This window comes from Pagrus pagrus, assembly GCF_965226575.1.
Source record: "Pagrus pagrus genome assembly, chromosome: 7".
Taxonomy (NCBI): Eukaryota; Metazoa; Chordata; class Actinopteri; order Spariformes; family Sparidae; genus Pagrus; species Pagrus pagrus.
Genome location: NC_140191.1, coordinates 287,082 through 314,975, shown reverse-complemented (window position 1 = coordinate 314,975; position 27,894 = coordinate 287,082). Strand labels below are relative to the sequence as shown.

Genomic DNA, 27,894 nt, shown 5'->3' with positions numbered 1-27,894 from the left:
TGGGAGGCCGCGGAGGATAGTAGCGATGTGTCCTCCGAACAGAGGGAAGGCCAGGCTGCGTTTGAAGGAGCCTTCCAATACGGACAGCCTTCGTGCAGCGTTGTGACGTAATTGGCCTTCAAATGCGTCCTTCGAGGGCTGCAGCCCCTGAATTGAGACACAGCCGAAGTTTGAGTCAGAAATCAGCTGACAGGTGAGACGACACCTGACACACCTGAACACGGCCAGAATATGAGATGATGATGATGTTAATAACAACAATAATAACAATGATAACAATAACATCTGTTGTCGATAAGAAAACTAAATTCAGCTGACTGCTCCTTTAACTGACATGTCTACAGACACACAGGTGAGTCTGCAGGTGTTCATCTGATTCAGGACAGCTGTCTCCTAGCAACACTCACTCTCAAACATACACACTCACACACACACACTCACACACACACACACACACACACACACACACACAGTAATTAAAGGCAGCATGAGCTCGTTAACAGTTTCACCTGATCCAGGTTCAGTCTGCAGGTTTTATTTCTAGCACATGAGCTGATCAAGACTGGACTACATCTCCCATCATCCCCTCTGGGTTTAAGGCTACAGCAGTGACGGTGGCTGTGTCCAAATTCAGGGGCTGCCGCCCACGGAGTGCATTTGAAGGCCAATTACGTCACAACGCTGCACGAAGGCCGTCCCAATTCAGAGGCTCCTTCAAACGCAGCCCACAAACGCAGCCTGCACTTCCCTCTTTTCGGAGGACGCACCGCTACTATCCTCCGCGGCCTCACATATCCCAAGATCTTTTGCGCACCGCTGCTCAGTCCCGAAACAGAAGAGGAAGCAAGAGAAAATGGCGACATCAAGTGGCGCAGACATGACATTCAAATTTCAGTAATGGGTTTATACTCGGTTTTTAGTCGTTTGAACATCCAACGCCAGATATGTTAAACTTCAGGGGACTATAAAACCTCCAGATGTTAACTTTCAGTTACAACACGTGACGCTGGTGATGCTGTGGTAAATATAGTTGTTATTCACCAGTGGGTTAATGTTTATTTTGTAATGTTGATGATTCAATTTAGATTTGACACATTTTGTCGTTAATTTTTGTACACACACAAATAAATGTACATGTTTGATAGATTTGAACCAAAACAGACTTTAATGCATCTCTTCATTCACAATCGTGACGTAAGGGTAAGGGGCGGGACATCTGGTGACCAACCAGGAAATGCTCCGAAGGCTGGACCGTCCCATTTAACAACGGTGGACGAGGCCTTCACGGTCTCTCAGAAGGACGCGGCCCTCGTGGGCTGCGTCCTTGAAGGGTGCAGACCCTGAATTGAGACACAGCCACTGTGAACGGAGACAACAGGAAGACGAGTTAACGAACAATTAAAGGAATAATCCACCAATCAGACAGCAGCTCAGTCTGAAGAACTGATCTCAGATCTGAACTTTAAATTAGTGAAATCAATGATTCTCCTTCTTCTGCTCTGATGTTCACATCGATCTCATCGATCGAAGCTATAGCTCGTTAGCTTAGCTTAGCAGGAGGACAGGAAACAGTCCGGAGGTGACAAACCTCCTTGTTGTCCTGTTTGTGCTCAAACTGTCAGTTTGAGGCTTTATAACATGTGAGCGAGCTTTAAAGTTGCTGCCAGTCTTTATGCTAAGCTACGCTAACAGCACCCAGAGAAGATTTCATTAAATACTGATTCAAAATGATTGACTGGTGTTAAAGCTGCTCGGTGAAGGTTTACATTCACTTTGTTACATTTTATTTCCTTCAAACAAAAACAAGACAGATTTTAATATTTCACGTGACCAGGAGGAGGAGGAGGAGGAGGAGGAGAAGGAGAAGGAGGAGGAGGAGGAGGAGGAGGAGGAGGAGAAGGAGGAGGAGGAGGAGGAGGAGGAGAAGGAGAAGGAGGAGGAGGAGAAGGAGAAGGAGGAGGAGGAGGAGGAGAAGGAGGAGGAGGAGGGGCGAGGAGAGTCTGATCTGAAGCAGCTTGTCTGTCGTACCTTGATCTCGTCCCTCTCGAGTTCTTCAGGTGTGACTGATGTAAACAGACACGAGGTCATGCTAGCTGCTCTGTGAGGCTGTACTCTGACATAACAGTGCTAAATGCTAACTGGCTCACAGTAACAATGCTAACCCTTTAGCAGGAATGTTTACCAACATCTTAGATTAGTGTGGTAGCCTGCTAACTTTAGCATCAGTAAACAGGCGTGGCGCCACATGAAGAGACAGGATCTCCTCAGTGTTGAGCTGCACTTGTACCGTCAACAGTCTCACCTCCACGTCCAGAACTCTGAAACCAACACCAACAACCATAGAACAAAACAGAAGGATCAGAACTGAAGGATGGGATCAGATCAAGTTTCTACATCTCCTGGTCCTCTCCTGGTCTCCTGGTCCTCTCCTCGTAGTCTTGGCACATTTTCATTCACTCTTCTTCTGCAGTTTTCTGTGTTTTTTACATTTGTGACTGAGAGGAGATGTTCCGGTTCTGTGTTAGAGGAGTTCACAGTGAGTCCGTGTTCGTGACCTGAGCTGAACATCAAACCTGAATGTTTCACAATAATTTAAAGTCCATCAGTTCTCAGCAGCGTCACCTGAAGTCCGACAAACAGAAGCTGATGCTGCGTTCAGCTTCCTGGTTTTACCTGGATAGGTCTGAACCGGTTTGAGCTGGTCTGGACCGGACTGAGTCTGTACCGTGGGCTCACACCGGGTTCATTTTGGTGCTGTTGGTGGGGGTGAGGTGGGAGGAGGAGTCCAGCTGTCGGTACAGTGCCCTCAGCTCCTTCACCTCCTCCAGCACCTCGCGGGCCTGACTCCAAGCCGCCGCTGCCTCCTTCAGGAGTCTCTCAGCTTCAGCTCGTGCTCCTTCAGTCGCCTCCTTCCCCCTCATCTTCCCCCGGTCCCCGGCATCCCCCTCAGCCTCCCCCCGCACCTCCGTCAGCAGTTGCTCCGTCTTCTCCAGCTTCTGGCCGATGAGCTGCTGCAGGCAACCGACGGGTGCTGAGGTGCTGGGCGGCGAGGAGGCTGGTGAACGGGTCATCGCCGCCGTCTTGTTCTTAGCAGCTTTGGTGCCTGAGTTCGTCAGGATCTCGTCCATGGAGGCGCAGCGGTTCTTCTCCGCTGTCGTCAGCCGTTTGACGGGCTGGGGGGTGTGGGCGGCGCCCGTCTGCTCCCACACCACCGTCTCACGTGGAAGACTCTTGGATTTCCCAGAAGCCTCTGCGGTCCTGGCAGAGAGAGCACTGTCAGTTTTGGACCTGGGACAGTCTGAGCTCAGATGGGACTGGTCCAGTTTGACCCTGAAGACGTCGCAGCCGTCGGCTCCCTGAGGCGGCGGAGTGTCCTCCTCCTGGATCAGATCCAGAGTCAGCATCCCGTCTGAGGAGGTGGAGGCCTGAAAACAGAGAGGAGGACGTCAGTCCACTGAGACAAACACAGACGTCTCAGCAGGAAAATTCTGATAATGATCTCTACTCAAGGTCCACTTCCTGACGCGTTCTGGAGGTCTGTACCGTCTCACACGGTCTCTGTCAGCAGAGTTAGAATGCTTTAATGGACCAGGAGGACTTTAAAGGACAACAAGCAAATCTGCAGTGCTGATGAGGACCATGTGATCCAATCAGAAGGACACACGAGAACCAGGACCTCGAGTCCAGACCGCTTGAAGTCTGAATTCTGAGTTTTAACTTGTTTCAAGACAACGACGGTCATCCTGACTGGAGTCTTAACAATGATCCATTATGTTGTTATACTTTTAAAATAAAGGACATTTTATTGTGAAAGGGCTTCTGATGGAGGAGAGCAAAGGGCTGATGAAGATGATGATGAAGGATCAGACTCACCACGGCCAGCAGGTGACCTCTGGTCGGCAGCCGTCTGTTGTGAGGAATCTTCACTCGATCTCGAGTCAGATGAGACAGCTGAGAGTCTTCGACCGTCACCTGGAGACAAGGACAGGTGAGACAAGGACAGGTGAGACCAGAGCTGTGTTCGAAATCGCCCCCTATCACGGATGTAGTGCACTATATAGTGTGTTCGCCATTTTGTAGTGTTGCTTGAATTCTCCGTGGCTGATTTCATCCACTATGTAGTGGACAACAAAATACCCACAATGCACCGCAAAATTGAGTGAACAAGCGATGTACACTACATTGTGCTGCTGTATCCCACAATGCAATGCTGTCGTTGTTTGTCAGAGGAGAAGAAGAACACAACTTTTTTTCATAAGAAAGTAGCCGATAGCTTACGAGCTAAATAGCTACTGACCACTAACGTTAATTCGCACGCGGTATGTTACAGCTTGTGCACAACCCCGAGCATTTACAGCTCATGACGAGGACACAAAACAGGAGCTGACAAAACCAAACTCACCACCAGTGATATTTCAACAGTTTATTGTCAAAGAAACACAACCGCCATGAAGAATCACATCTTTATACCGTCAGGCTTGTTTACATGATGCTCGGCGCGCCCACTCACGTCACATGAGTATCTGGCGCGTCTGCTGACGTAACCACGTTCAGAAAATTACCCGTAGTGTCCGAATTCTCCTCCCGTCGTACCCTACATCGTGTTCATGATGTAGTGCACTATATCATATACAGGATGTAGGGGATAGGGAGTGAGTGAATGAGTGGATGATTTCGAACACAGCTAAGGACAGGTGAGACAATCCAGGAGGACACTGCTAACAGGAAGTGCTTACAGCCCATTCAGCACACTGTGAATGGTGCTGACCCGATCACTTTGTGTTCTGTCTCCTTCTCTTTATTTATAAAGATTAGACGATGAGGAAGCAAAAAACAACACACAGCTGTAGCCCTGCCCACAGCGCCCCCTACAGCGCCGGAGAGCAGCAGCAGGATGAACCGACGGACTCTGAATTGAACTCAGATGCAGTTCCTCCACAGACCACCAGGTGCTGCTGTGAGATCATTTATGAAACAGCTGACTCAGTTTAAACATCTGGGGCCGTATTCCTGAAGACTCTCAGTGCAGAGTTGCTCCTAGTGGCCAAAATCTAAGAAAATTCTTAGAATCATGATGTTTTCTTATAATTTCCCCTAAGAGTGAAGAGTAGATCCTAGTAAAGATAAAAGCTATTCCTAAAGATAGCTTTGGTTGATCTCATTAGAGATGCACTTACATCTCCAGCCCAGCGCCACAATGCAACACCACCCGAAATGAAAGCCAGCCAACACGGCTTCTTATAGGCCGGTCAGCAATCACAGACATGATGAAAGCTGAGCCATTTTACCCTCGTTAATACCAAATTGAGTTGAAATGTTGAAAGTGCGAAAATTACCAGCATGGCAATTAATATAAGCAAATAAATATAACTATCACTGTGTGAATACTGTGCTGTGGGCCTAAGTCTTCACACATGTTGTAGGATAATTTTAAAGTCTAGCTTACTGTTCATTTAACAGATATTTTCTTTTATGTGAAATATTATTAACAATTACACAGTCTTCATCAGATCAGATTCTATGATGAAGTTTATCGATTTGAGGGTCCATCCTTTGCCCATTATCACCAAAAGTATATTTTTTATCCAGCTTTTAGGATCAACCAATCACAGCTTTTGAAATGATGACTCATACCTAGCGACGGGGTCGACCACACCTCCTCACTAAGAGAGAGTTTCTGTCCATTCCTGGCTCAGAGTTCTGAGAATGTTCCTGAATCACCCCTGAGCTCAGACTCCTTGCTAGGAATTTTTAGGTTAAGTTAGGAGCTCTGAGAGGATTCTCACAATCGTTGGGAATACGGGCCCAGGACTTTAAAGGTGCAATATGTGAAACTTTGACAACATTTAAAAAGATCCTCTCCACGTGTGTTCAGGCTGCATACAGATCTCAAAACATTACATTATTATAATATGACTCCTCTCATTACACAACAACAATAGATGAATGTGTAAATATTTAAATATGTAAACTGTTGGACACAAGATGTTTGCTACTTTTCAGTTGATGTGTTTCCTGAATGCTGGACCAGGATTGGCTCCAAACTATTTGTGATGTCACAGATCATGGTCATAGGCCCCGCCTCTTATAATCAGAGGATATTGACGGTTTGAGCAGCAGGAGCGAAAAGACAAACACAGAGTGAAGAAACGACAGAGCTGAAGTCAAAGACGTCTAAGCACTGAAGTTAGCATGCTAACCAGCTAGCCTCTGCCTGTCCAGTCTCTTTAAACCACTTTGTACCTGAGGAGGCTCCTCCAACACTCCTCAGTGCTCTGAGCTCCCAGTCAGAGTCAGCTAACAGGACCGCTAACTGCACAGCTAACTGAACTAACAGCTGCTCTAGTTATTTGTTTTTATGAGGTTTTAAACAAGTTAACTTTTAATATAGTTTCTTTGTATTTTTTGACTGATTTCTTCTTTAATTGTTCTTTTGTTGTTAGTAACGTGTTTTATCAAGTTACTAACTTGTTTTCAGATAGTTTCATTGTTGTTAGCATATTTTAGCATGCTAGATATTTGTTGATATACTGTACATTTACATTTACATTTAAATTTACATTTAGGACATTCAGCAGATGCTTTTGTCCAAAGCGACTTAAGTACATTGCCAGCTGATGTAGTAGAGTGAAGTGCTCGCGCTGGGGCGTGTGGTCTGATCAGTGTTTGGAGGTAGACGGGTGCAGTTCGGTTGACGGCCTTGAAGACCAGCACCATGGTCTTGAATCTGATGCGGGCCACAACAGGAAGCCAGTGGAGGTCACGGATGAGGAGGGTCACATGGGAGAGTTTGGGTAGATTGAAAACGAGGCGCGCTGCAGCGTTCTGGATCCGTTGCAACGGTTTAGTCGCAGAGGCTGAGAGTCCAGCCAAGAGCGAGTTGCAGTAGTCCAGGTAGGAGATGACCAGCGATTGGACCAGGAGTTGCGTTGCGTCCTTTGTGAGGAAGGACCGGATCCTGCGGATGTTGTAGAGGGCAAATCTGCAGGATCGGGCCACCGCAGTGATGTTGGGGGTGCAGGATGGTCCATCGTCGAGGATCACGCCCAGGTTCCTCGCAGTCGATGAAGGCGATACCGTGACGTCCTCGACAGTGACAGGTCCATGTGAGGGCAGTCTTTCCCCGGGATGAAGAGGAGTTCAGTTTTACTGAGGTTGAGCTTGAGATGATGGGCAGCTGTCCAAGCGGAAATGTCTGCCAGACATTCAGAGATGTGCGTGGCAGCGTGGGTGTTGGAGGATGGGGGAAGGCAGAGGAACAGCTGGGTGTCATCAGCATAACAGTGGTAAGAGAATCCAGGTGATGTGGTTGCAGAGCTAGTGATCTAGTGTATAGTGAGAACAGAAGTGGTCCGAGTACTGAGCCTTGAGGGACACCAGTTTCCAGGGAGCAGGGTTTGGACAAGGAGCCATTCCACGTGACCTGAAAGGTGCGTTCTGTCAGGTATGATGTGAACCAGGTAAGAGCTTGTTATCTTGTTTGTAACATGTTAATATTGTTTGTTTTTATTAATTTTGTTTTGACTGTGATGATGTGATGATGTCATAATGTAACACAAACTCATCAGCAGCCGGAATAAATATTTAATCAGTGAAGTATCATCAGGAACACACCTGGAACATTAACGGTCTTTTCAAGACTTTCCAGGACTTTAAACAACACGGACGTGGCTTCGGTTCATGAGAGGCTTTCTGCCTCTCAGCCTGGAACATCATGTATGTGAGAGAGACGGTATCGATCAGAGTATTGATCAGAGTATTGATCAGAGTATTGACGGCTGGAAAAGATGAAGGTTGTTGTTGAGTGTGAGCAGACTGACACACTTCCTGCTGTCAGCGACAGACGGACACTGAAATAAACATGATGACAGGAAGCAGCGCATCTACCTGACAACACAACACAGTGACAACACATAACAGACACACAACACAGTGACAACACACAACACAGTGACAACACAACACACACACACAACACAGTGACAACACAGTGACAACACAACACAGACACGCAGCACAGTGACAACACAACACACACACACAAAACAGTGACAACACAACACAGTGACAACACACAACAGACACACAACACAGTGACAACACAACACACACACAACACAGTGACAACACAACACATACACACAACACAGTGACAACACAACACAGTGACAACACACAACAGACACAACACAGTGACAACACAACACAGTGACAACACAACACAGTGACAACACAGTGACAACACACCACAGCGAGCAGCTGTTGGAGGAACTGAACCTTTGTGAACATGAAGCTTGGTGTGTGTGAGGTTTTAAAGAGTCGGCCACAGACAGGAAGTCAGACGATATTTAGAGACGGACCAACATGTCCATGGTTTGAGTCTGAACAGCAGATCTGTTCACGATAAGAAGATTATAAAGTAACAGCGGACGTGTCCTTTAAAAACTCGGCTGACAGTTGGTTCACACTGAGACGACAGCAGGTCAGAGTCACACGGCCGCCATCTTCCTCTGATGTCACACTCAGAGCAGACTGATGGACAGTTAAAGTCCAGGAGGACGTTTAAGATGAAACCACATATTTGATAACACGTGACCTAACGTTAGCGCTCAGCCTCGTCCTTGCTAACATTATTGTTTGAGTACATCGTGTGTGTTTCACCTCCAGGCTTCATTCGATGTGTTTGAGGTGCAGTGGTGTGCATGGGGGGGGGTGCTCGAAGTCAACGCCGACATGTCTTGTTACACTGGTAGAATGAGATACACCAGTTTTTTGGGGGATTTTAGTGGAAAATATATTTTTCAAGAATATTCTAATGAAAAATCACCATTTTTAGCGAATACACTGCCCGATTTTTTCAATAGCTCCCAGGTCATTTGAGCCAACGACTCAAAATCAACGCCGACATGTCTTGTTACACTGGTAGAAAGAGATACACCAGTTTATTTTTAGATTTAAGTGGAAAAAATATTTTTCATGAATATTTTAATGAAAAATCACCATTTTTAGCCAATACACCGCCCGATTTTTTCAATAGCTCCCAGGTCGTTTGACCGATTGACTCGAAATCAACGCTGACATGTCTTGTTATACTGGTAGAATGAGATACACCAGTTTTTTGGGGGATTTTAGTGGAAAAACTATTTTTCATGAATATTTTAATGAAAAATCACCATTTTTAACCAATACACCGCCCGATTTTTTCAATAGCTCCCAGGTCGTTTGACCGATTGACTCGAAATCAACGCTGACATGTCTTGTTATACTGGTAGAATGAGATACACCAGTTTTTTGGGGGATTTTAGTGGAAAAACTATTTTTCATGAATATTTTAATGAAAAATCACCATTTTTAACCAATACACCGCCCGATTTTTTCAATAGCTCCCAGGTCATTTGAGCCATCGACTCGAAATCAACGCCGACATGTCTTGTTATACTGGTAGAATGAGATACACCAGTTTTTTGGGGGATTTTAGTGGAAAAAATATTTTTCATGAATATTCTAATGAAAAATCAACATTTTTAGTGAATACACCGCCCGATTTTTTCAATAGCTCCCAGGTCGTTTGACCGATTGACTCGAAATCAACGCCGACATGTCTTGTTATACTGGTAGAATGAGATACACCAGTTTTTCTTTTAGATTTTAGTGGAAAAAATATTTTTCAAGAATATTCTAATGAAAAATCAACATTTCTAGTGAATACACCGCCCGATTTTTTCAATAGCTCCCAGGTCGTTTGACCGATTGACTCGAAATCAACGCCGACATGTCTTGTTATACTGGTAGAATGAGATACACCAGTTTTTTGGGGGATTTTAGTGGAAAAAATATTTTTCATGAATATTCTAATGAAAAATCACCATTTTTAACCAATACACCGCCCGATTTTTTCAATAGCTCCCAGGTCATTTGAGCCAACGACTCGAAATCAACGCCGACATGTCTTGTTATACTGGTAGAATGAGATACACCAGTTTTTTGGGGGATTTTAGTGGAAAAAATATTTTTCAAGAATATTCTAATGAAAAATCAACATTTTTAGCGAATACACCGCCCGATTTTTTCAATAGCTCCCAGGTCATTTGAGCGATTGACTCAAAATCAACCCCGACATGTCTTGTTATACTGGTAGAAAGAGATACACCAGTTTTTCTTTTAGATTTTAGTGGAAAAACTATTTTTCATGAATATTTTAATGAAAAATCACCATTTTTAGCGAATACACCGCCCGATTTTTTCAATAGCTCCCAGGTCATTTGAGCGATTGACTCGAAATCAACCCCGACATGTCTTGTTATACTGGTAGAAAGAGATACACCAGTTTTTCTTTTAGATTTTAGTGGAAAAACTATTTTTCATGAATATTTTAATGAAAAATAACCATTTTTAACCAATACACCGCCCGATTTTTCAATAGCTCCCAGGTCATTTGAGCCATCGACTCGAAATCAACGCCGACATGTCTTGTTATACTGGTAGAAAGAGATACACCAGTTTTTTCTTTTAGATTTTAGTGGAAAAACTATTTTTCATGAATATTTTAATGAAAAATCACCATTTTTAGCCAATACACCGCCCGATTTTTTCAAGAGCTCCCAGGTCATTTGAGCCATCGACTCGAAATCAACGCCGACATGTCTTGTTATACTGGTAGAATGAGATACACCAGTTTTTATTGGATTTTAGTGGAAAAACTATGTTATGTTGGGCCCTTTTTTGATCTATATTGAGCCAGAAGTATATCTCACAGAACCAGTTTGGATTATCTTGTGCTAATATGGTGTTAAAATGCACTAGAATACAGGAAATGGCATCTACTTAATTGAAAATTTTCTTGGGGACGACCCCAACAACCCCCCAGGTTTTATTTCCTTCAAACACCCATGTCTCTGTGTGTGTTCTTCACAGTCCAACGTTGAATCTACACAGTTCTAGTGGATGCTGATCCTAACTACAAACTAACTTGAGTTGTCTGTCTAGTTAGTCTGTTTTAAGGCTATATAATGTGCCATTTGTATAACATATAAACATGTCTAAAGTGCCCTTGAGAACACGTGAAACTTAGTGCCCTCTTCAGTGGCGAGAACGCGCTATATGTGCCCTTTTTTTCTTTTCGCCCCTGCCCTTCAAAAAGTCTGTGCACGCCACTGTTGAGGTGTCTGTTTTTAAAAAAGATGAACACTGTCAAACAGTCCGTGAGCTGAGTGTGACGTCAGAGAAAATGGCCGCCATGTAAATACAGCGTTAGGACTCAGTGTTGGTCTGCGTACCTCATCCAGGATTCTGTTTTTGGCTCGTGTGATGGCAGTGTTCAGGACGTTGATCCAGGACTCCTTCTCCTCCGGACTGACAGCCAGGAAGACCAGGTTAGGGACCTACAACACACACACACACACACACACACACACAATCTGTTAGACTGTGAGGAAATGTTTCCGTAAATGATGTCGCTACACTGATAATAGCCTTTAGCAACAGTTGTACTTTATTGAAGCTGATTATTGTCATGAAGGAGTTTGAAACTCTTCTTTTAGTTGTTAACTCACTATTAGATTATAACTTCGTTGTTAGCTTTTTTAGCTTTACTTGTTATTTTTGTTTCTTCCTTGAAGTATTGTTAGCATGTTTAGCATGTTGTTAGCTTATTTTACCTTGGCGTTAACTTCTTTCTTTGTTTTAGCATGCTAGATATTTGTTAATACACTGTAGGCTAACTTCAGCTTGTTGGTAACTTGATTGTACTATTTCTCTGTATTCACGAGGGACTCGCCCTACAGCTGGGGATGGGTCAGGTTCCTCTTTCCCGTCCGATTGCAGTCAACGCCTTGGACGGCCATGTTCTGGGGACCGTCACTCATCAGACTGCTCCGGTCCACATGCTCCTGTCCGGCAATCATCACGAGACGATCCAGTTCCACATCCTGCAGTCCCCACGTATTCCTGTGATCCTGGGGTATCCTTGGCTGCGGCATCATAATCCCCAAAACTTGGGCTTACCTCCTCATCGCCCATATGACTGTGCCATCAACCTGCAACCCGGTACAACTCCTCCCAAGGGACGCCTGTACTCCCTGTCTACTCCAGAAAGGGGGGCCATGGAGACTTACATCAATGACTCTTTGGCTGCTGGCCTCATCCGCCCTTCCTCTTCTCCTGCGGGGTCAGGGTTTTTCTTTGTGGAGAAGAAGGATAAGACTCTGAGGCCCTGCATTGACTACAGGGGTTACTGTTAAAGGGGAATTGCCGTTTTTTACAACCTGGAGCTCATTTCTAGCATAAAATACGATCATTTACTCACCCAGATAACTTTGGTGTCATTTGGAGTCGTTCGGACGAAATTAGATCCAGTGGAGCACCGCGTATATCCATATAATGCGAGTGATCGGGGCACCGAAGCGCAGCCTCTATATAACGCATCTACCACGAAACTAGTTCATTTCACCAATATTTTGTTTCTTACTTACTTAATCAATCGAAAGTTGCCCATTTGGTCCTGCAGGCTTTGGCTGGGTCTTCCAGTTGACTTTCGGGAAAAAAGTCTCTACCACAGCCCGGTTTATTATTGAACGGAAATCCTCCAGTGTTGTGATACAGACATTTATTGAGACATCCAGATGTGTATCTCCTGGCCTCAAATCCCACTCTGAGCAACAGAGGTATTCCTCCTCTGTTGTCATAGATGAACATTGTCCACAAGAACACCACCAGTTACCATCTACTCGCGGACGTGCAGCCGTTTGTTGTTCTTTGGCCAGCTGTTCCTCTCTCTGCCTCCGCATCCTCCTTTCAACGAGCTCCTCATCCGTGTTCTCTGGCTTAAACTCCTACTCTGGACGTCCATCATAAACAAAGTCATCGTCCACCACCTCAGAATCGGAAAAATATTCAGCCATGTTGCAAAAAACTAGCAGTAGCAAACTACAGGTAAACAAGCCGGCCGCGGGTTGTGGGTGCGCGCAGCGCTCAGAGATGACATCATCCAGGTCAGAGGTTAGTAGGTCAACCTACAGACCCCGGATGTTGATAATAGGCAACCCCGGACTCAGAGGGGAATAGCACTAGCGTATCCTAACAAAATATTGGTGAAATGAACTAGTTTCGTGGCAGATAATGCGTTATATCGAGGCTGCGCTTCGGTGCCCCGATCACTCGCATTATATGGATATACGCGGCGCTCCACTGGATCTAATTTCGTCCGAACGACTCCAAATGACACCAAAGTTATCTGGGTGAGTAAATGATTGTATTTTATGCTAGAAATAAGGTCCAGGTTGTAAAAAACGCTACCCCCTTTCTCTCATCACTGCCTTCATTACTCCCTCAGGACATTATAAGTATTTGGTGATGCCTTTTGGTCTCACTAATGCACCTGCAGTATTCCAAGCCTTAGTCAACGACATTTTAAGAGACATGCTGAATCGTCATGTGTTTGTTTACTTAGACGACATCCTGATTTTGTAAAAGACCCTTGACGATGACGAGCATATACACCACATCCAGACTGTCCTCCAACGCCTCCTGGAGAACTCCCTCTTCGTCAAGGCTGAGAAGTGTGAGTTTCAAGTCTCCTTCTTAGGGTACATCATGACTCAGGGCAGCGTACAGATGGACCCAACAAAAGTATCAGCGGTCAGCTCTTGGCCTGTTCCGGACTCCCGCAAGCAGCTACAAAGGTTCCTGGGGTTCGCCAACTTCTATCGCCGCTTCATCCGCAACTACATCTCCATCGCAGCTCCCCTCACGGCTCTCACCTCCTCCAAGGTTCCCTTCATCTGGACTCAGGCTGTGGAGGAGGCCTTTCTGACCCTCAAGTCCTGGTTCACCTCCGCTCCCATTCTCCAAGTTCCTGATCCTGATCATCAGTTTGTGGTTGAGGTAGATGCCTCCAATGTGGGAGTGGGAGCGGTCTTATCTCAACGGATGACCACCAACCATAAGCTCCACCCCTGCGCTTTTTTTCCACAGCGCCTGTCACCTGTAGAAAGGAACTATAATATCAGCAACAGAGAACTGTTGGCCGTCAAGTTGGCCTTGGAGGAATGGCTTCATTGGCTTGAGGGGACCAAAGAACCTTTTCTGGTGTGGACTGATCACAAGAACCTGGAATACATCCGCACTGCCAAAAGACTGAACTCTCACCAGGCCCGGTGGTCCCTGTTCTTCACCCGCTTCAACTTCTCCCTCTCCTACCGTCCTGGTTCCCGCAATATCAAGCCTGATGCTTTATCTCGCCGATTTCAAGGGGGAGGAGAGGACCACCACCAGGTCTGACTCCATCCTCCTGATTCCCTGCGGAGTCGCTGTCTTGATGTGGGAGGTCGAAGAGTGGGTGAGATCAGCCACCGAGGGTCAACCAGGACCTAGTGCTTGCCCCTAAACGTTTGTTCGTTCCTCCAGCCCTGAGGTCCGACGTCATCCAGTGGGCCCACACCTCCAAGCTCACCTGTCACCTGGGAATCCGAAGGACTCGGGACATTCTTCTCCAGCGGTTTTGGTGGTCAGGAAGACACCAGGGAGTCTGTGAACGCCTGCCCTGTCAGCAACCAGCACAAACCATCCCACCAGGCTCCTGCTGGTGTCCTACAGACACTCTCTGTTCCACATCATCCTTGGTCCCACATCTCTCTGGATTTTGTCGCCGGCCTGCCCCCGTCTGATGGCAACACAACCATCCTTACCGTGGTGGACCGCTTCAGCAAGATGGCCCACTTTGTGCCTCTGTCCAAGCGCCCTTCTGCAAAGGAAACTGCCAGATTGGTCCTCCTCCACGTCGTCCAAGCTTCATGGTCTCCCGGTTGATGTGGTGTCGGACCGAGGATCCCAGTTCACTTCGATCTTCTGGAAGGAGTTCTGTGAGCAGTTTGGGGCTACGGCCAGTCTATCCTCCGGTTTTCACCCCCAGTCCAACGGCCAGACTGAACGGAAGAACCAGAAGATGGAGACGGCGCTTCATTGCATGGTCTCAAGAAAATCCTTCGTCCTGGTCCCAGCATCTGTTGTGGGTTGAATACTCACACAACATGCTGTCCAGCTCTGCCACGGGCCTATCTCCGTTCCAGTGTGCTCATGGGTACCAACCTCCTCTCTTTCTGGCCTTGGAGAAGGAGTTTTCCTGCCTGCCTGTCCAGACCTTTCGCCACACTTGGTCCGAAGCACGGGTGTCCCTCCTCCGTGCGGCTCAACGCTATGCCACCTCTGCCAACCACCATTGTTCCCAGGCACCCACTTACCAGGTTGGACAGAGGGTGTGGCTTTCCACCCGTGACCTTCCTCTACGGGTGGAATCCAAAAAGCTGGTGCCGAGGTCCATTTACCGAGTCATCAATCCAGTGGCGGTGAGACTCAAACTCCTACAGTCTATGCGGTGTCATCCTACATTCCATGTGTCCAAGGTCAAGCTAGTCCGAGAGAGCCCCCTGATCCCCGCGGCTCCTCCTCCACTGCCCCCTCGATTCATGACGGGGGACTCACCTACTCTGTTCGTTGCCTTATAAGGTACCGACGACTCCAATACTCAGTCGACTTGGAGGGTTGTGGACCTGAAGAGAGGTCCTAGGTTCCGGCTCGGAACATCATGGACCCCCATCTCATCAGGGATTTTCATCAACAGCACCCTGAACAACCTACGAAGACCTCGGCGGGTCCTGCTGTCTGCTCCCCTTAATCCCTTGGATGAAGAGGATCCGTCTTCTGAAGGGGAGGAGACATCTGCAGACAACCAAGAAGCCCTCCTCCAGGCCCACCCAGCTGAGAACCTTGTCTTAACTTGTTGTGTTTGTTTCTTGTTTCTTTGAAGTTCGTCATAAATGTAGCTTCGGTCATTGTTAGCTTCTCTATTGTGTTTTAGCTCGTTGTTTTTAGATTGTTGTTAGCATTGTTAGCATGTTGTTAGATAGTTGTGTTAGCTTGTTGTTAAACTATTATTAGATTGTTTCTTTTTCTAAAATTCACATTTGACCAACATGTTCAAAACAAAACAAACACTGAAGAACACACACACACACACACTCACTCAGCATATATCTGCAGGCCATCCCACAAATACCCAGACTGCCTTCGGGAGGAGATCAGGTGTCCTGCAGACAGGTGGCAGCTTCTCTTTCACACACACACACGCACACACACACACACACACACACGGCCATCTGGTGATGTGTCTCCCACTGAGGCTTCAGAGAACAGCAGTGTGTGCGCGTGTGTGTGTGTGTGTGTGTGTGTGTGCGTGTGCATGCGTGCGTGCGTGCGTGCGCGTGTGTGCATGCGTGCGTGCGTGTGTGTGTTCTCAGCTGTTAGTTTCAGTTTCCACATAAATAAACTGGAGATGATGTCATGAGCCATGTGACTTCACTGTGATGATGATGAACCACCAAGGTTCTGTTCTGTTCTTCACACTGTGGATCTGGATGTTATTGTGACGCCAGTTCTTCAAGTTCAGTGAGCTTTGATTCTAGTTCCATCTTCTGTTTGGGTCCAGATGTTTCACCTGCACAGCTTCATCTTCATCTTCATCATCATCTTCATCTTCATCCTCTTCGTCCTTGTTTTCTTCTCTGACATTCATCAACACGTTCAGAGTTTCTTCAGGTAAATGTTTTTATGAATAATGACCCAACACACAGACAGGTGAGTGTATTTGTACAGGTGAGACAGGTAGTGAGACAGGTATAGAGATAGACAGCTGTACAGGTGTTTTGTCAGGTGTACAGGTGTGTTGCCAGGTGTACAGGTGTGTTGTCAGGTGTACAGGTGTGTTGCCAGGTGTACAGATGTGTTGTCAGGTGTACAGGTGTGTTGCCAGGTGTACAGGTGTGTTGTCAGGTGGGTGTACAGGTGTGTACCGTGTTGCCTGGCGTGCTGCAGCGCTGCAGTCTGAACTTGCTGTGGTTCTTCTTGCTGCGGCTCTTGTTCTTCCTGATCTCCTCACAGCGCTCGTAGTCAGACAGGTCCAACACCTCGTCAGCACGTCCCAGCTCCTTCACCTGCAGGGAGACAGGTCCCAGGTGAGACAGGTGAGACAGGTCCCAGGTTAGACAGGTCCCAGGTCACTACCTGAGTTCTGAACTATTGACTGTTGTGCAGCTGTTGGTGTGTTGTTGAACTCTGGACTGAGCCAGACTCACTGCCTCCAGCCTTGATGCTAAGCTAAGCTAATCTGAGTTGACGACAAAGACCTCAGAGACGAGCACGTGAACCGTTGCGTCACTTTGTGTCATCAGTGTCATCAGTGACATCACCGCCCTCTCCTTTAAAAACAATCTCCTCCCACCTGCTGCAGGAAGTCTCTTAAACTACCAAAATAAAATGCAAACAGTCAAATCCTGAGTCAGACTGAGGAGACACCGAGACACTGATGTGATCATGTCTGTTACTGTCCAACAGTCTGTTGTTGTTGTTGTTCATGATGAAGATGTAAACAGGAAGTGTCCTGTAACTTCAGCTTCAGGTTTGAGTCTCTGTTTGTTTGTTTGTTTGTTTGTTTGCATGTAGTCAAATGAAGAGACGGACCAGAGAGAGAGAGTGCTGCTGCAGTGTTCAGGTTCTACTTCAGGTTCTCCTTCAGGTTCTACTTCACGTTCTCCTTCACGTTCTACTTCAGGTTCTACTTCAGGTTTCTCCTTCAGGTTCTACCTCACGTTCTCCTTCAGGTTCTACTTCACATTCTACTTCAGGTTCTACTTCAGGTTTCTCCTTCAGGTTCTACTTCACGTTCTACTTCATGTTTCTCCTTCAGGTTCTACTTCACGTCCTACTTCACATTCTACTTCATGTTTCTCCTTCAGTTTCTACTTCAGGTTCTACTTCATGTTTCTCCTTCAGGTTCTACTTCACGTTCTACTTCATGTTTCTCCTTCAGGTTCTACTTCAGGTTCTACTTCACGTTCTACTTCATGTTTCTCCTTCAGGTTCTACTTCACGTTCTACTTCACATTCTACTTCATGTTTCTCCTTCAGGTTCTACTTCACGTTCTACTTCATGTTTCTCCTTCAGGTTCTACTTCAGGTTCTACTTCACGTTCTACTTCATGTTTCTCCTTCAGGTTCTACTTCACGTTCTACTTCAGGTTCTACTTCATGTTTCTCCTTCAGGTTCTACTTCACGTTCTACTTCAGGTTCTACTTCAGGTTTCTCCTTCAGGTTCTACTTCACGTTCTACTTCATGTTTCTCCTTCAGGTTCTACTTCACGTTCTACTTCACATTCTACTTCATGTTTCTCCTTCAGTTTCTACTTCAGGTTCTACTTCAGGTTTCTCCTTCAGGTTCTACTTCACGTTCTACTTCATGCTTCTCCTTCAGGTTCTACTTCAGGTTCTACTTCACATTCTACTTCACGTTCTACTTCATGTTTCTCCTTCAGGTTCTACTTCACGTTCTACTTCATGTTTCTCCTTCAGGTTCTACTTCACATTCTACTTCATGTTTCACCTTCAGGTTCTACTTCACGTTCTCCTTCATGTTTCTCCTTCAGGTTCTACTTCACGTTCTACTTCAGTTTCTCCTTCAGGTTCTACTTCACATTCTACTTCAGGTTCTCCTTCAGGTTCTACTTCACGTTCTCCTTCACGTTCTACTTCAGGTTCTACTTCAGGTTTCTCCTTCAGGTTCTACTTCACGTTCTACTTCACATTCTACTTCATGTTTCTCCTTCAGTTTCTACTTCAGGTTCTACTTCATGTTTCTCCTTCAGGTTCTACTTCACATTCTACTTCATGTTTCACCTTCAGGTTCTACTTCAGGTTCTACTTCACGTTCTACTTCAGTTTCTCCTTCAGGTTCTACTTCACGTTCTACTTCACGTTCTACTTCAGGTTTCTCCTTCAGGTTCTACTTCATGTTCTATTCCAGGTTCTTCTTCAGGTTCTACTTCCCGTTCTACTTTCTCCTTCAGGTTCTACTTCACATCCTACTTCACGTTCTACTTCATGTTTCTCCTTCAGGTTCTACTTCACATTCTACTTCACGTTCTACTCTAGGTTTCTCCTTCAGGTTCTACTTCATATTCTACTTCATGTTTCTCCTTCAGGTTCTACTTCAGGTTCTAATTCATGTTTCTACTTCAGGTTCTACTTCACGCATTACTTCACGTTCTACTTCAGGTTCTACTTCATGTTTCTACTTCAGGTTCTACTTCATGTTTCTACTTCAGGTTCTACTTCAGGTTCTACTTCATGTATTACTTCAGGTTCTACTTCAGGTTCTACTTCAGGTTCTACTTCACGCATTACTTCAGGTTCTACTTCAGGTTCTACTTCATGTTTCTACTTCAGGTTCTACTTCATGTTTCTACTTAACGTATAACTTCACGTTCTACTTCAGGTTCTACTTCAGGTTCTAGTGAAATGTAACCTCATTGGTTGGTTGCTAATCATTAGCAGGAGGAAGCTACATGGTGGTTGCTATGATGTCTGAAGTGGATGTTTGTGCTCTGTGTTGCTAACAAACCATTGGTTTGTGGACCAGAAGTGACCATATTTGGTCATTATGGATCTGGTGATTATTTGTGTTCTGAAACGCTGCGAGCGGTTTCAGAACACAAATAACGTCGCAGCTTCAGATTGTTTCTGAGTTGGATTTGATCCAAAACTGACAGAACAGAAGATGAAACAATGAACAGCTGATCAGAAGCAGGTGAGACAGGAAGTGGATTCAATATGATGCAGCTGCAGGTCAGAGGTCACTGATCATTATGTAAGACTGAATATTGATTATTGATCATCTGACTGATGATGCAGGCACAGTGACATCAGCCTGAGGGGAGGACACACACACACACACACTCACAGCAGGACTCTGATTGGTCATCTCAGGTGGTTCTATCAGGAGAGTTCTTGTTGTTTCTTTATGTCAGAACACAGTTTGGTTCTGATCCACACTGTGAGACCGTCAGAGTGAAACAGTCCTGAATCTTCTCTGGATGTAAACTGATGATGTCACCTGAGACTCTCTGACAAACTTATAGATTAGAATTTATAATTATTTTCTTTTTTCATAAAATTGAACCAATAATGAATCAATAAATTCAACAATCAATAATTAAAACTCAAAGTGCTGCTGAAACTATTCAATCTACAGCAGATGTGCTCAGAGACAGAGAGTGTGTGTGTGTGTGTGTGTATGTGTATGTGTGTGTGTGTGTGTGTGTGTGTATGTGTATGTGTGTGTGGGGGTGTGTGTGCGGTGACACAGGGTTCTATTCCTGGGGGACAGGAAGTCGAGCTGCTGAACCACAGAAGCAGAACAGAGACAGAGACAGGGGAGAGGAGGACGTCCTAATTTGGTCGTGAGACAGTTTTCATGAAGCTTCATGTGACAGCTGACGTGTGATTGGTCAGATGACAGTCAGAGACAGGAAGTGAAACTTCCATAAAAAACTTTAAACTTCCTGCAGTTGAGATGATGAAATCCTGTCTGTGCCCTCTTAAGGTTCTAACAGAGTGTTAGAACCTGATAACTGTTCTGTGAGAACGTTCTGCAGCAGATAAAGGTTCTGTGAGGATGCTGTACAGCAGATAAAGGTTCTGTGAGGACGCTGTACAGCAGATAAAGGTTCTGCGAGGACGTTCTGCAGCAGATAAATGTTCTGTGAGGACGCTGTACAGCAGATAAAGGTTCTGTGAGGCTGCTGTACAGCAGATAAAGGTTCTGTGAGGACGTTCTGTAGCAGATAAAGGTTCTGTGAGGCCACTGTACAGCAGATAAAGGTTCTGTGAGGACGCTGTACAGCAGATAAAGGTTCCGTGAGGACGCTGTACAGCAGATAAAGGTTCTGTGAGGACGTTCTGCAGCAGATAAAGGTTCTGTGAGAACGTTCTGCAGCAGATAAAGGTTCTGTGAGGCCGCTGTACAGCAGATAAAGGTTCTGTGAGGCCGCTGTACAGCAGATAAAGGTTTTGTGAGGACGCTGTACAGCAGATTAAGGTTCTGTGAGAACGTTCTGCAGCAGATAAAGGTTCTGTGAGGCCGCTGTACAGCAGATAAAGGTTTTGTGAGGACACTGTACAGCAGATAAAGGTTTTGTGAGGACGCTATACAGCAGATAAAGGTTCTGTGAGGCCGCTGTACAGCCGATAAAGGTTCCGTGAGGACGCTGTACAGCAGATAAAGGTTCTGTGAGGCCGCTGTACAGCAGATAAAGGTTCCGTGAGGACGCTGTTCAGCAGATAAAGGTTCTGTGAGGACGTTCCGTGCTGTGTGTGCTGCAGCAGTGAAACCGGAGCTCTCTGTGTGTCTGCAGCAGCTCAGACTGAAACTCGACTCCAGCAGAACGACGCTGTAGAACATCAAGGAGGAACTGTCTGTTTCCAGTCAGAACCAAAACAACAGAACACTGAAGAACGTCTAAATAATGAGGCTTCTCACAATCATTCTCATTATTGATTATTATTTGTCTTTAGTTCTCAGAGATGTTCTTCAGTGGAACACGTAGAACCGGTTTAGAATGAGATGAGAACGTTGTGAAGAAAGTGAAACCAGATCATGTTTTGTGTTATTAAATCAGACTGGAACGATTGATTGATTATTATTGATTGATTATTGACGTTCAGTTCAGTTGTTCTCAGCAGAACCCTCTCATGTTCTGTAAATTAGACATCACACAAACACACCTGCAGACCTACAGGTGGTGTCTTCTGTTACCATGGTGATAATTAACGAGGTCTCAGCTGCTGATCAGTAATAAACCGATCAGCTGACAGAGGGCCAGGTGTGAGTCACCTGTAGGCCCCGCCCCCCTCTGACTCACCTCTTTCTCACAGATGAACAGCTGATCTCCTCTCAGAACCAGGAAGCGGTTCTTCCAGATCTCTCTGAAGATCCCTTTCCCGCAGAACTTTCGGATCCAGCCGACCTTTTCGGGCTGAACGTGCTGCTGCACCGCGTCCTGCGGACCCTGAACAGGGAATAGAAAACAGGAAGCTGTCAGAGGAGCAGCGTCACATCATGGATCTGTTCAGTGAAACCTGGATACCGGGTGGAAGTTACCCGAAGTAAGTTCTACCAAGCGACTGACAGGAAACACAGGATAATTTATCAAAGTCAGGATTTAGTTTTTACTTTTCATCAAAAACTCCTGATTCTCTTTTTTCCTCTTCCTCTTCAGTAAACTGGTCAATGATATCGTCAATACGATCAATCATCTGTGTTTACGTGAAGGCAGCTGAACGTCACAATGTCTCCACACGAAGAAGAAGTTCATTTATAATTATATTATAATCAACACAGTTTAAAGTAAAAGTGGATTTGAAGCAGGTCATCATAAATACTGTGATCATCATTTTATCACGGTATTGATCATTAAACATGAAAACAAATAACTGAAGAGAAGCTGCAAGGCTGAGATGCAGTCATAATCTACAGACTGCTCCTTTAAACTACAGGCTGCTCCTTTAACACTTTATACTTTACCTTATTTTGTGGTTCAAACATTAATTATTTAGTCTTAAAACATTTGAAGGTATAAATCATATTATTGATATATTTAAATATGATTGTTAATAAATTGATGCAATCTGTGACGACGTGTAATTAACATGGTTCAGATGAGTTTAATAAAGATGTGTGTGTGTGTGTGTGTGTGTGTCACTGTGTGTGTGTGCAGATTCCCGCTCATTGTTTCGTCCTTTAATCCTCAGGATGACGTCACACTCCATCTTATTATTTATAATGTTTTTGTTATGCTATCATATACGTATAACTGTATTGTTACTATTGTACGGAAATGTGAGCTGGAATGACTGAATTGTTTGTTATTGTTGCAACTTTAAATAAAGTAAATAAATAAATACAAAAAAATAAAATAAATAAATAAATAAGAAATATATATATTTCATGTTTTTAAATCAACTTCACGCTTTTATTCTGAAACCCGGAAGTGGAGTCTTAAACCAGCTCGCGGCTTGTGTTGCCTTCAAAATAAAGGCTTAAAACTAATCCTTGAGGCTTTTGTTCCTCGAGCTTCTCTTTAACGTCATGAACCGGACCGACCCGGACCGCCGCTGGTCCGGCTCGGCCCGGCTCGGTCCGCTCTCACTCACCCGCTTCCCGGAGTTGTTCTTCTTCATGCTGAGTGTCAGGCTGCGGCCGGACGGGACTTCACACTTCACGGTAACTCCGTTATCCGGCGGACCGGCGGGAGAAGCGCAGATTACAGCCGCTCAACACTGTTCAAGTCCGGCAGAGAGGACCGGAGCCTCCGCCTCAGCTCCGCCGCTCCTCAGCTGTTGATCCTCGGCGTGTCTCTGCTCGTCGCCCCGCTCCTCGCTGCTGCTGCTGCTGCCGGGCTCCGCTGCGCTCTGACCGGCCAGGAACCGCTCTATGGGTCGGTGTCCGGTTACTCCTCCCCCCCACCCTCCATCTCCTCCCCCCCTCCTCCATCTCCTCCCCCCTCCTCCGGACTCCCTGCTGCTCAGCGGCTCCTCGGCAGCCCCACAGCGCCCCCCACAGGCAGACCCTCATGTATCTTAGTGCTGATTCAGACTGTGATCACGTGTTTAAAGGAGCAGTTCACTCAGTCATCTCCTCCAACACTCTGAGGACTGCTGCTACAGCTGGATACATGAAAGTGGTAAGACCTTATTATTGTTGTTGTTATTATTATTGTTGTTGTTGTTCTTAAAGCAGCTGAGGAGAAATGTGAAGTGATCGGAGTCATTGTAGTCGATTGTCTGACTCTGTGTGTGTGTGTGTGTGTGTGTGTGTGTGTGTGTGTGTGTGTGTGTGTGTGTGTGTGTGTGTGTGTTAATCTGGATGTGGGCAGATGTTTCAGTCTGATCTGATCTGGAGTCAGTTTCACTCTGAGCACAGATCATCAAACTGGGTCAGACTGAGAGAGAGGCTGATCTGCAGTAGATTATCTACTGACACGCTCCATGAAAGGCCCGACATGGCCCAGAATACACAGTGAGGACGACAGCCATGACAACACAACAACAACAACAACAACACAACAACAACACAACATTATAGCTGCTGCACAGCGATGGGTCGGGTCCGGGCTATTTTTGGCAAATTTAGGCAATTCTGAGCAACAAACAGTAGAATAGGAAGACAAGACAGTTGACAACAATGTTCATAGAAGTACAACTTCTGGAGCCAAAGACTGTCGTCTATCGCTCTGAGCTAATTGGCAAGTGGCAACACAACAGTGGCTTCACACACTGGGTAAGCCATTCACTGTTGTGCAGGCAGATTTGAAACCACTGTAAAAAATTCAGTTATCAAGACAAAAATCTGAAAATACACATATTGCATCTAGACAGCATGGAGATGTTGGTAATTTTAAAAATGATTGATTTGCTCCATAAGTGAATAACTGATGTTTAGCTATGTCATTATTGCATTGACTCCAATTGTTCACATGAAAGAAAAATTTAAAATGCTGTGAAAAATTCAGTTTTTGAGGCTCAATTTTTGATAAATCAAAGGAGGAGAGAGGAAATAGGTTTAAGAAGTTTTACAGTTTTTGAAAAAAAAAACTGAGTGATGTACTTCATAATTTTTAATAGGTTTAAATGTACAAAAGTTTCTTCAATATTGAGGCTACAGTTTGATGAAAGTTCTGAAGCTGTAGCAAGTATGGTTGATTTGTTATGATTTTTCAAAGTTTTGAACTTTAGACGCTTGCTGTAGCACCATCAGGACTATTGGCTTGGGTTTACAGCTGAGGTAATGTGGCATGAGACTGGACCTTTGTGCAAAATTTGGTTAGCTTTCGTCCATGGTCCAGTCCAAGCTATTTGTTTTTATTTAATTCAGAGGCTTGCTGTGATGCCACCGTCAGGACAATGGTCTTATGACAGCATGTCTTGTGTTTCATGTTGAGGACATCTGACATCTTGATCTGTCATTATCATCATCCTTGCTGGGTCTTGAACCCACAACCCCTGAGACCAAGCACCAGCTCCCAACTCACTGAGCTAATTGGCTGGAAGTGAGACCTGCTGTGTAGCTTGATTTGCTTCATAAGAGAAAATCTGATGTTTAAAAATGCCACTCTTACATTGACTCCAGTTGTTCCCATAAGAGCAGAATTCAAAGTGTTCTCAAAATTTTTTTTTTTTTTAGATAAAATTCTGATATTTGCCAAACTCCATCAACCATGACTCCAAAATATTCTCAATTTTTTTCAGGAAGATTGAAAATGTATTTAGCAAGAATTTGATAGTATATGTTTACAGTACTGTTTACAGTACTGTTTACAGTCAAACATTTTGATGCACTGGAGGCTTAATTTTTGATAAATCAAAAATCCGAGAAACAAGTTTTGTGGAGGACGGTCTGAAGATGCTCTCTAGCAAGTTTGGTGACAATTGAGCAAAAATTGTGGGAGGAGATAGGTTTTATAAGTTTTACAGGTTTTGAAAAAAACTGAGTGATGGACTTCATAATTTGTAATGAGTTTAAGTGGACTAAAGTTTCAGCAGTATTGGGGCGACAGTTTGGTGAAAGTTTTAAAACTGTAGCATGTACTGTTGATTTTGTAGGAATTTTTAAAGTTTTTAAATTAAAATGCTTATTGTGCCCCCCCCAGGAGGAATATTGACATGTCCTTGGAATTAAGTAAATCTGGCATGGGGCCGGACATTTCTGTAAAGTTTGGTGAGTTTTCGCCCATGGGAAGTATGACTTCCTCGGAAGAAGAAGAAAGAAAGACAAGAATTCCTAGGAATACATAATAATAATAATAATAACGACATCACAGCAGCAGCAGGTGAGTCCTGCAGGTGACGTCTAAATGTGATCCAGTTCCAAACAGAACCAGGTACCATGTTCACATCACTGTTACTCCATTCTTCACACTTTGTGTTTCTGTCTTTGAGCTAAAGTCTTTTAATGGTCATTAATGCAACACTAACGGCTCTACATGTGATGGATGTTGACACAACAATAACACAACAATAACACAACAATAACACAATAACACAGCAATAACACAGCAATAACACAATAATAACACAATAACACAACAATAACACAACAACAACACAACAATCACACAGTAATAACACGATAACACAACAAAAACACAATAACACAACAATAACACAACAATAACACAATAACACAACAATAACACAAAAACACAACAAAAACACAATAATAACACCATAACACAACAATAACACAACAACAACACAACAATAACATAGTAATAACACGATAACACAACAAAAACACAATAACACAACAATAACACGATAAAACAACAAAAATACAATAACACAACAATAACACAACAACAACAACAACACAATAACACAGCAATAACACAACAACAACACAATAACAATAACACAGCAATAACACGATAACACAACAATAACACAGTAATAACACGATAACACAATAACACAACAATAACACAATAACACAACAATAACACAAAAACACAACAAAAACACAATAATAACACAATAACACAACAATAACACAATAACACAACAAAAACACAACAACAACACAATAACAATAACACAACAACAACACAACAATAACACAGTAATAACACGATAACACAACAATAACACAACAATAACACAACAAAAACACAACAACAACACAATAACAATAACACAACAACAACAACACAACAATAACACAGTAATAACACGATAACACAACAATAACACAATAACACAACAATAACACAACAACAACACAATAACAATAACACAACAATAACACAACAACAACAACACAACAATAACAGTAATAACACGATAACACAACAAAAACACAATAACACAACAACAACACAATAACACAAAAACACAACAAAAACACAATAATAACACAATAACACAACAATAACACAATAACACAACAATAACACAAAAACACAACAAAAACACAATAACACAATAACACAACAATAACACAACAACAACACAACAATAACACAGTAATAACACGATAACACAACAAAAACACAATAACACAACAATAACACAACAACACAATAACAATAACTCAACAATAACACAACAACAACACAATAACAATAACACAACAATAACTGAATAACACAATAACACAATAATAACACAATAACACAACAAAAACACAATAATAACACAACAATAACACGATAAAACAACAAAAACACAATAACACAACAATAACACAATAACACAACAATAACACAACAATAACAACAACACAATAACAATAACACAGCAATAACACAACAACAACACAATAACAATAACACAGCAATAACACAATAACAACAATGACACAATAACACAACAATAACACAATAATAACACAATAACAATAACACAGCAATAACACAATAACACAACAACAACACAATAACAATAACACAGCAATAACACAATAACAATAACACAACCATAACACAATAATAACACAATAACACAACAATAACACAATAGTGTAGTTACTGTAGTAGAGGATCTGAATACTCCTCTCCTCTCATCTCTCCTCACCTCCTCTCCTCTCATATAGAACCTTCTATCGCTCGTACAGAACCTTACATATCTCGTACAGAACCTTATATGTCTCGTATACAACCTTATATGTCTTGTACAGAACCTTACATGTCTCACATACAACCTTATATATCTCGTATACAACCTTATATGTCTTGTACAGAACCTTATATGTCTTGTACAGATCCTTTCATGTCTCATATACAACCTTATATGGCTCGTACAGAACCTTACGTCTCGTACAAAACCTCGTATTGGCTCGTACAGAACCTTATATGTCTCGTACAAAACCTTATATTGCTCGTACAGAACCTTACATGGCTCGTACAGAACCTTATATGGCTCGTATACAACCTTATATGTCTCGTACAGAACCTTATATGGCTCATACAGAACCTCATATGTCTTGTACAGAACAACTCATATGTCTCATACAA

At 44.0% G+C, this 27,894-nt stretch overlaps 1 protein-coding gene across 3 annotated transcripts; it reads right to left on the bottom strand.

The window, feature by feature from the left end:
• Window positions 1–495: 495 nt before the first annotated feature.
• plekho1b (pleckstrin homology domain containing, family O member 1b) lies at window positions 496–23,319 on the bottom strand. 3 transcript variants are annotated; one of them, XR_014622976.1, is made up of 7 exons: window positions 23,039–23,319; window positions 21,748–21,894; window positions 16,845–16,985; window positions 11,277–11,381; window positions 3,874–3,972; window positions 2,303–3,425; window positions 496–1,359 (listed from the first exon to the last, which is right to left on the bottom strand). XR_014622976.1 is itself a non-coding variant. In XM_084357804.1 (6 exons), exons 1-6 carry the CDS (start codon window positions 23,063–23,065, stop codon window positions 2,733–2,735), a joined length of 1,212 nt encoding a protein of 403 aa, XP_084213930.1. In that variant the 5' UTR covers window positions 23,066–23,319; the 3' UTR covers window positions 1,756–2,732. The 3 variants fall into 3 exon arrangements, 2 of the variants coding, with proteins under 2 accessions (XP_084213930.1, XP_084213931.1); XM_084357804.1 differs by lacking the exon at window positions 496–1,359 and having other exon boundaries at window positions 1,756–3,425; XM_084357805.1 differs by lacking the exons at window positions 496–1,359; window positions 16,845–16,985 and having other exon boundaries at window positions 1,756–3,425.
• Between the last annotated feature and the right edge of the window lie 4,575 nt (window positions 23,320–27,894).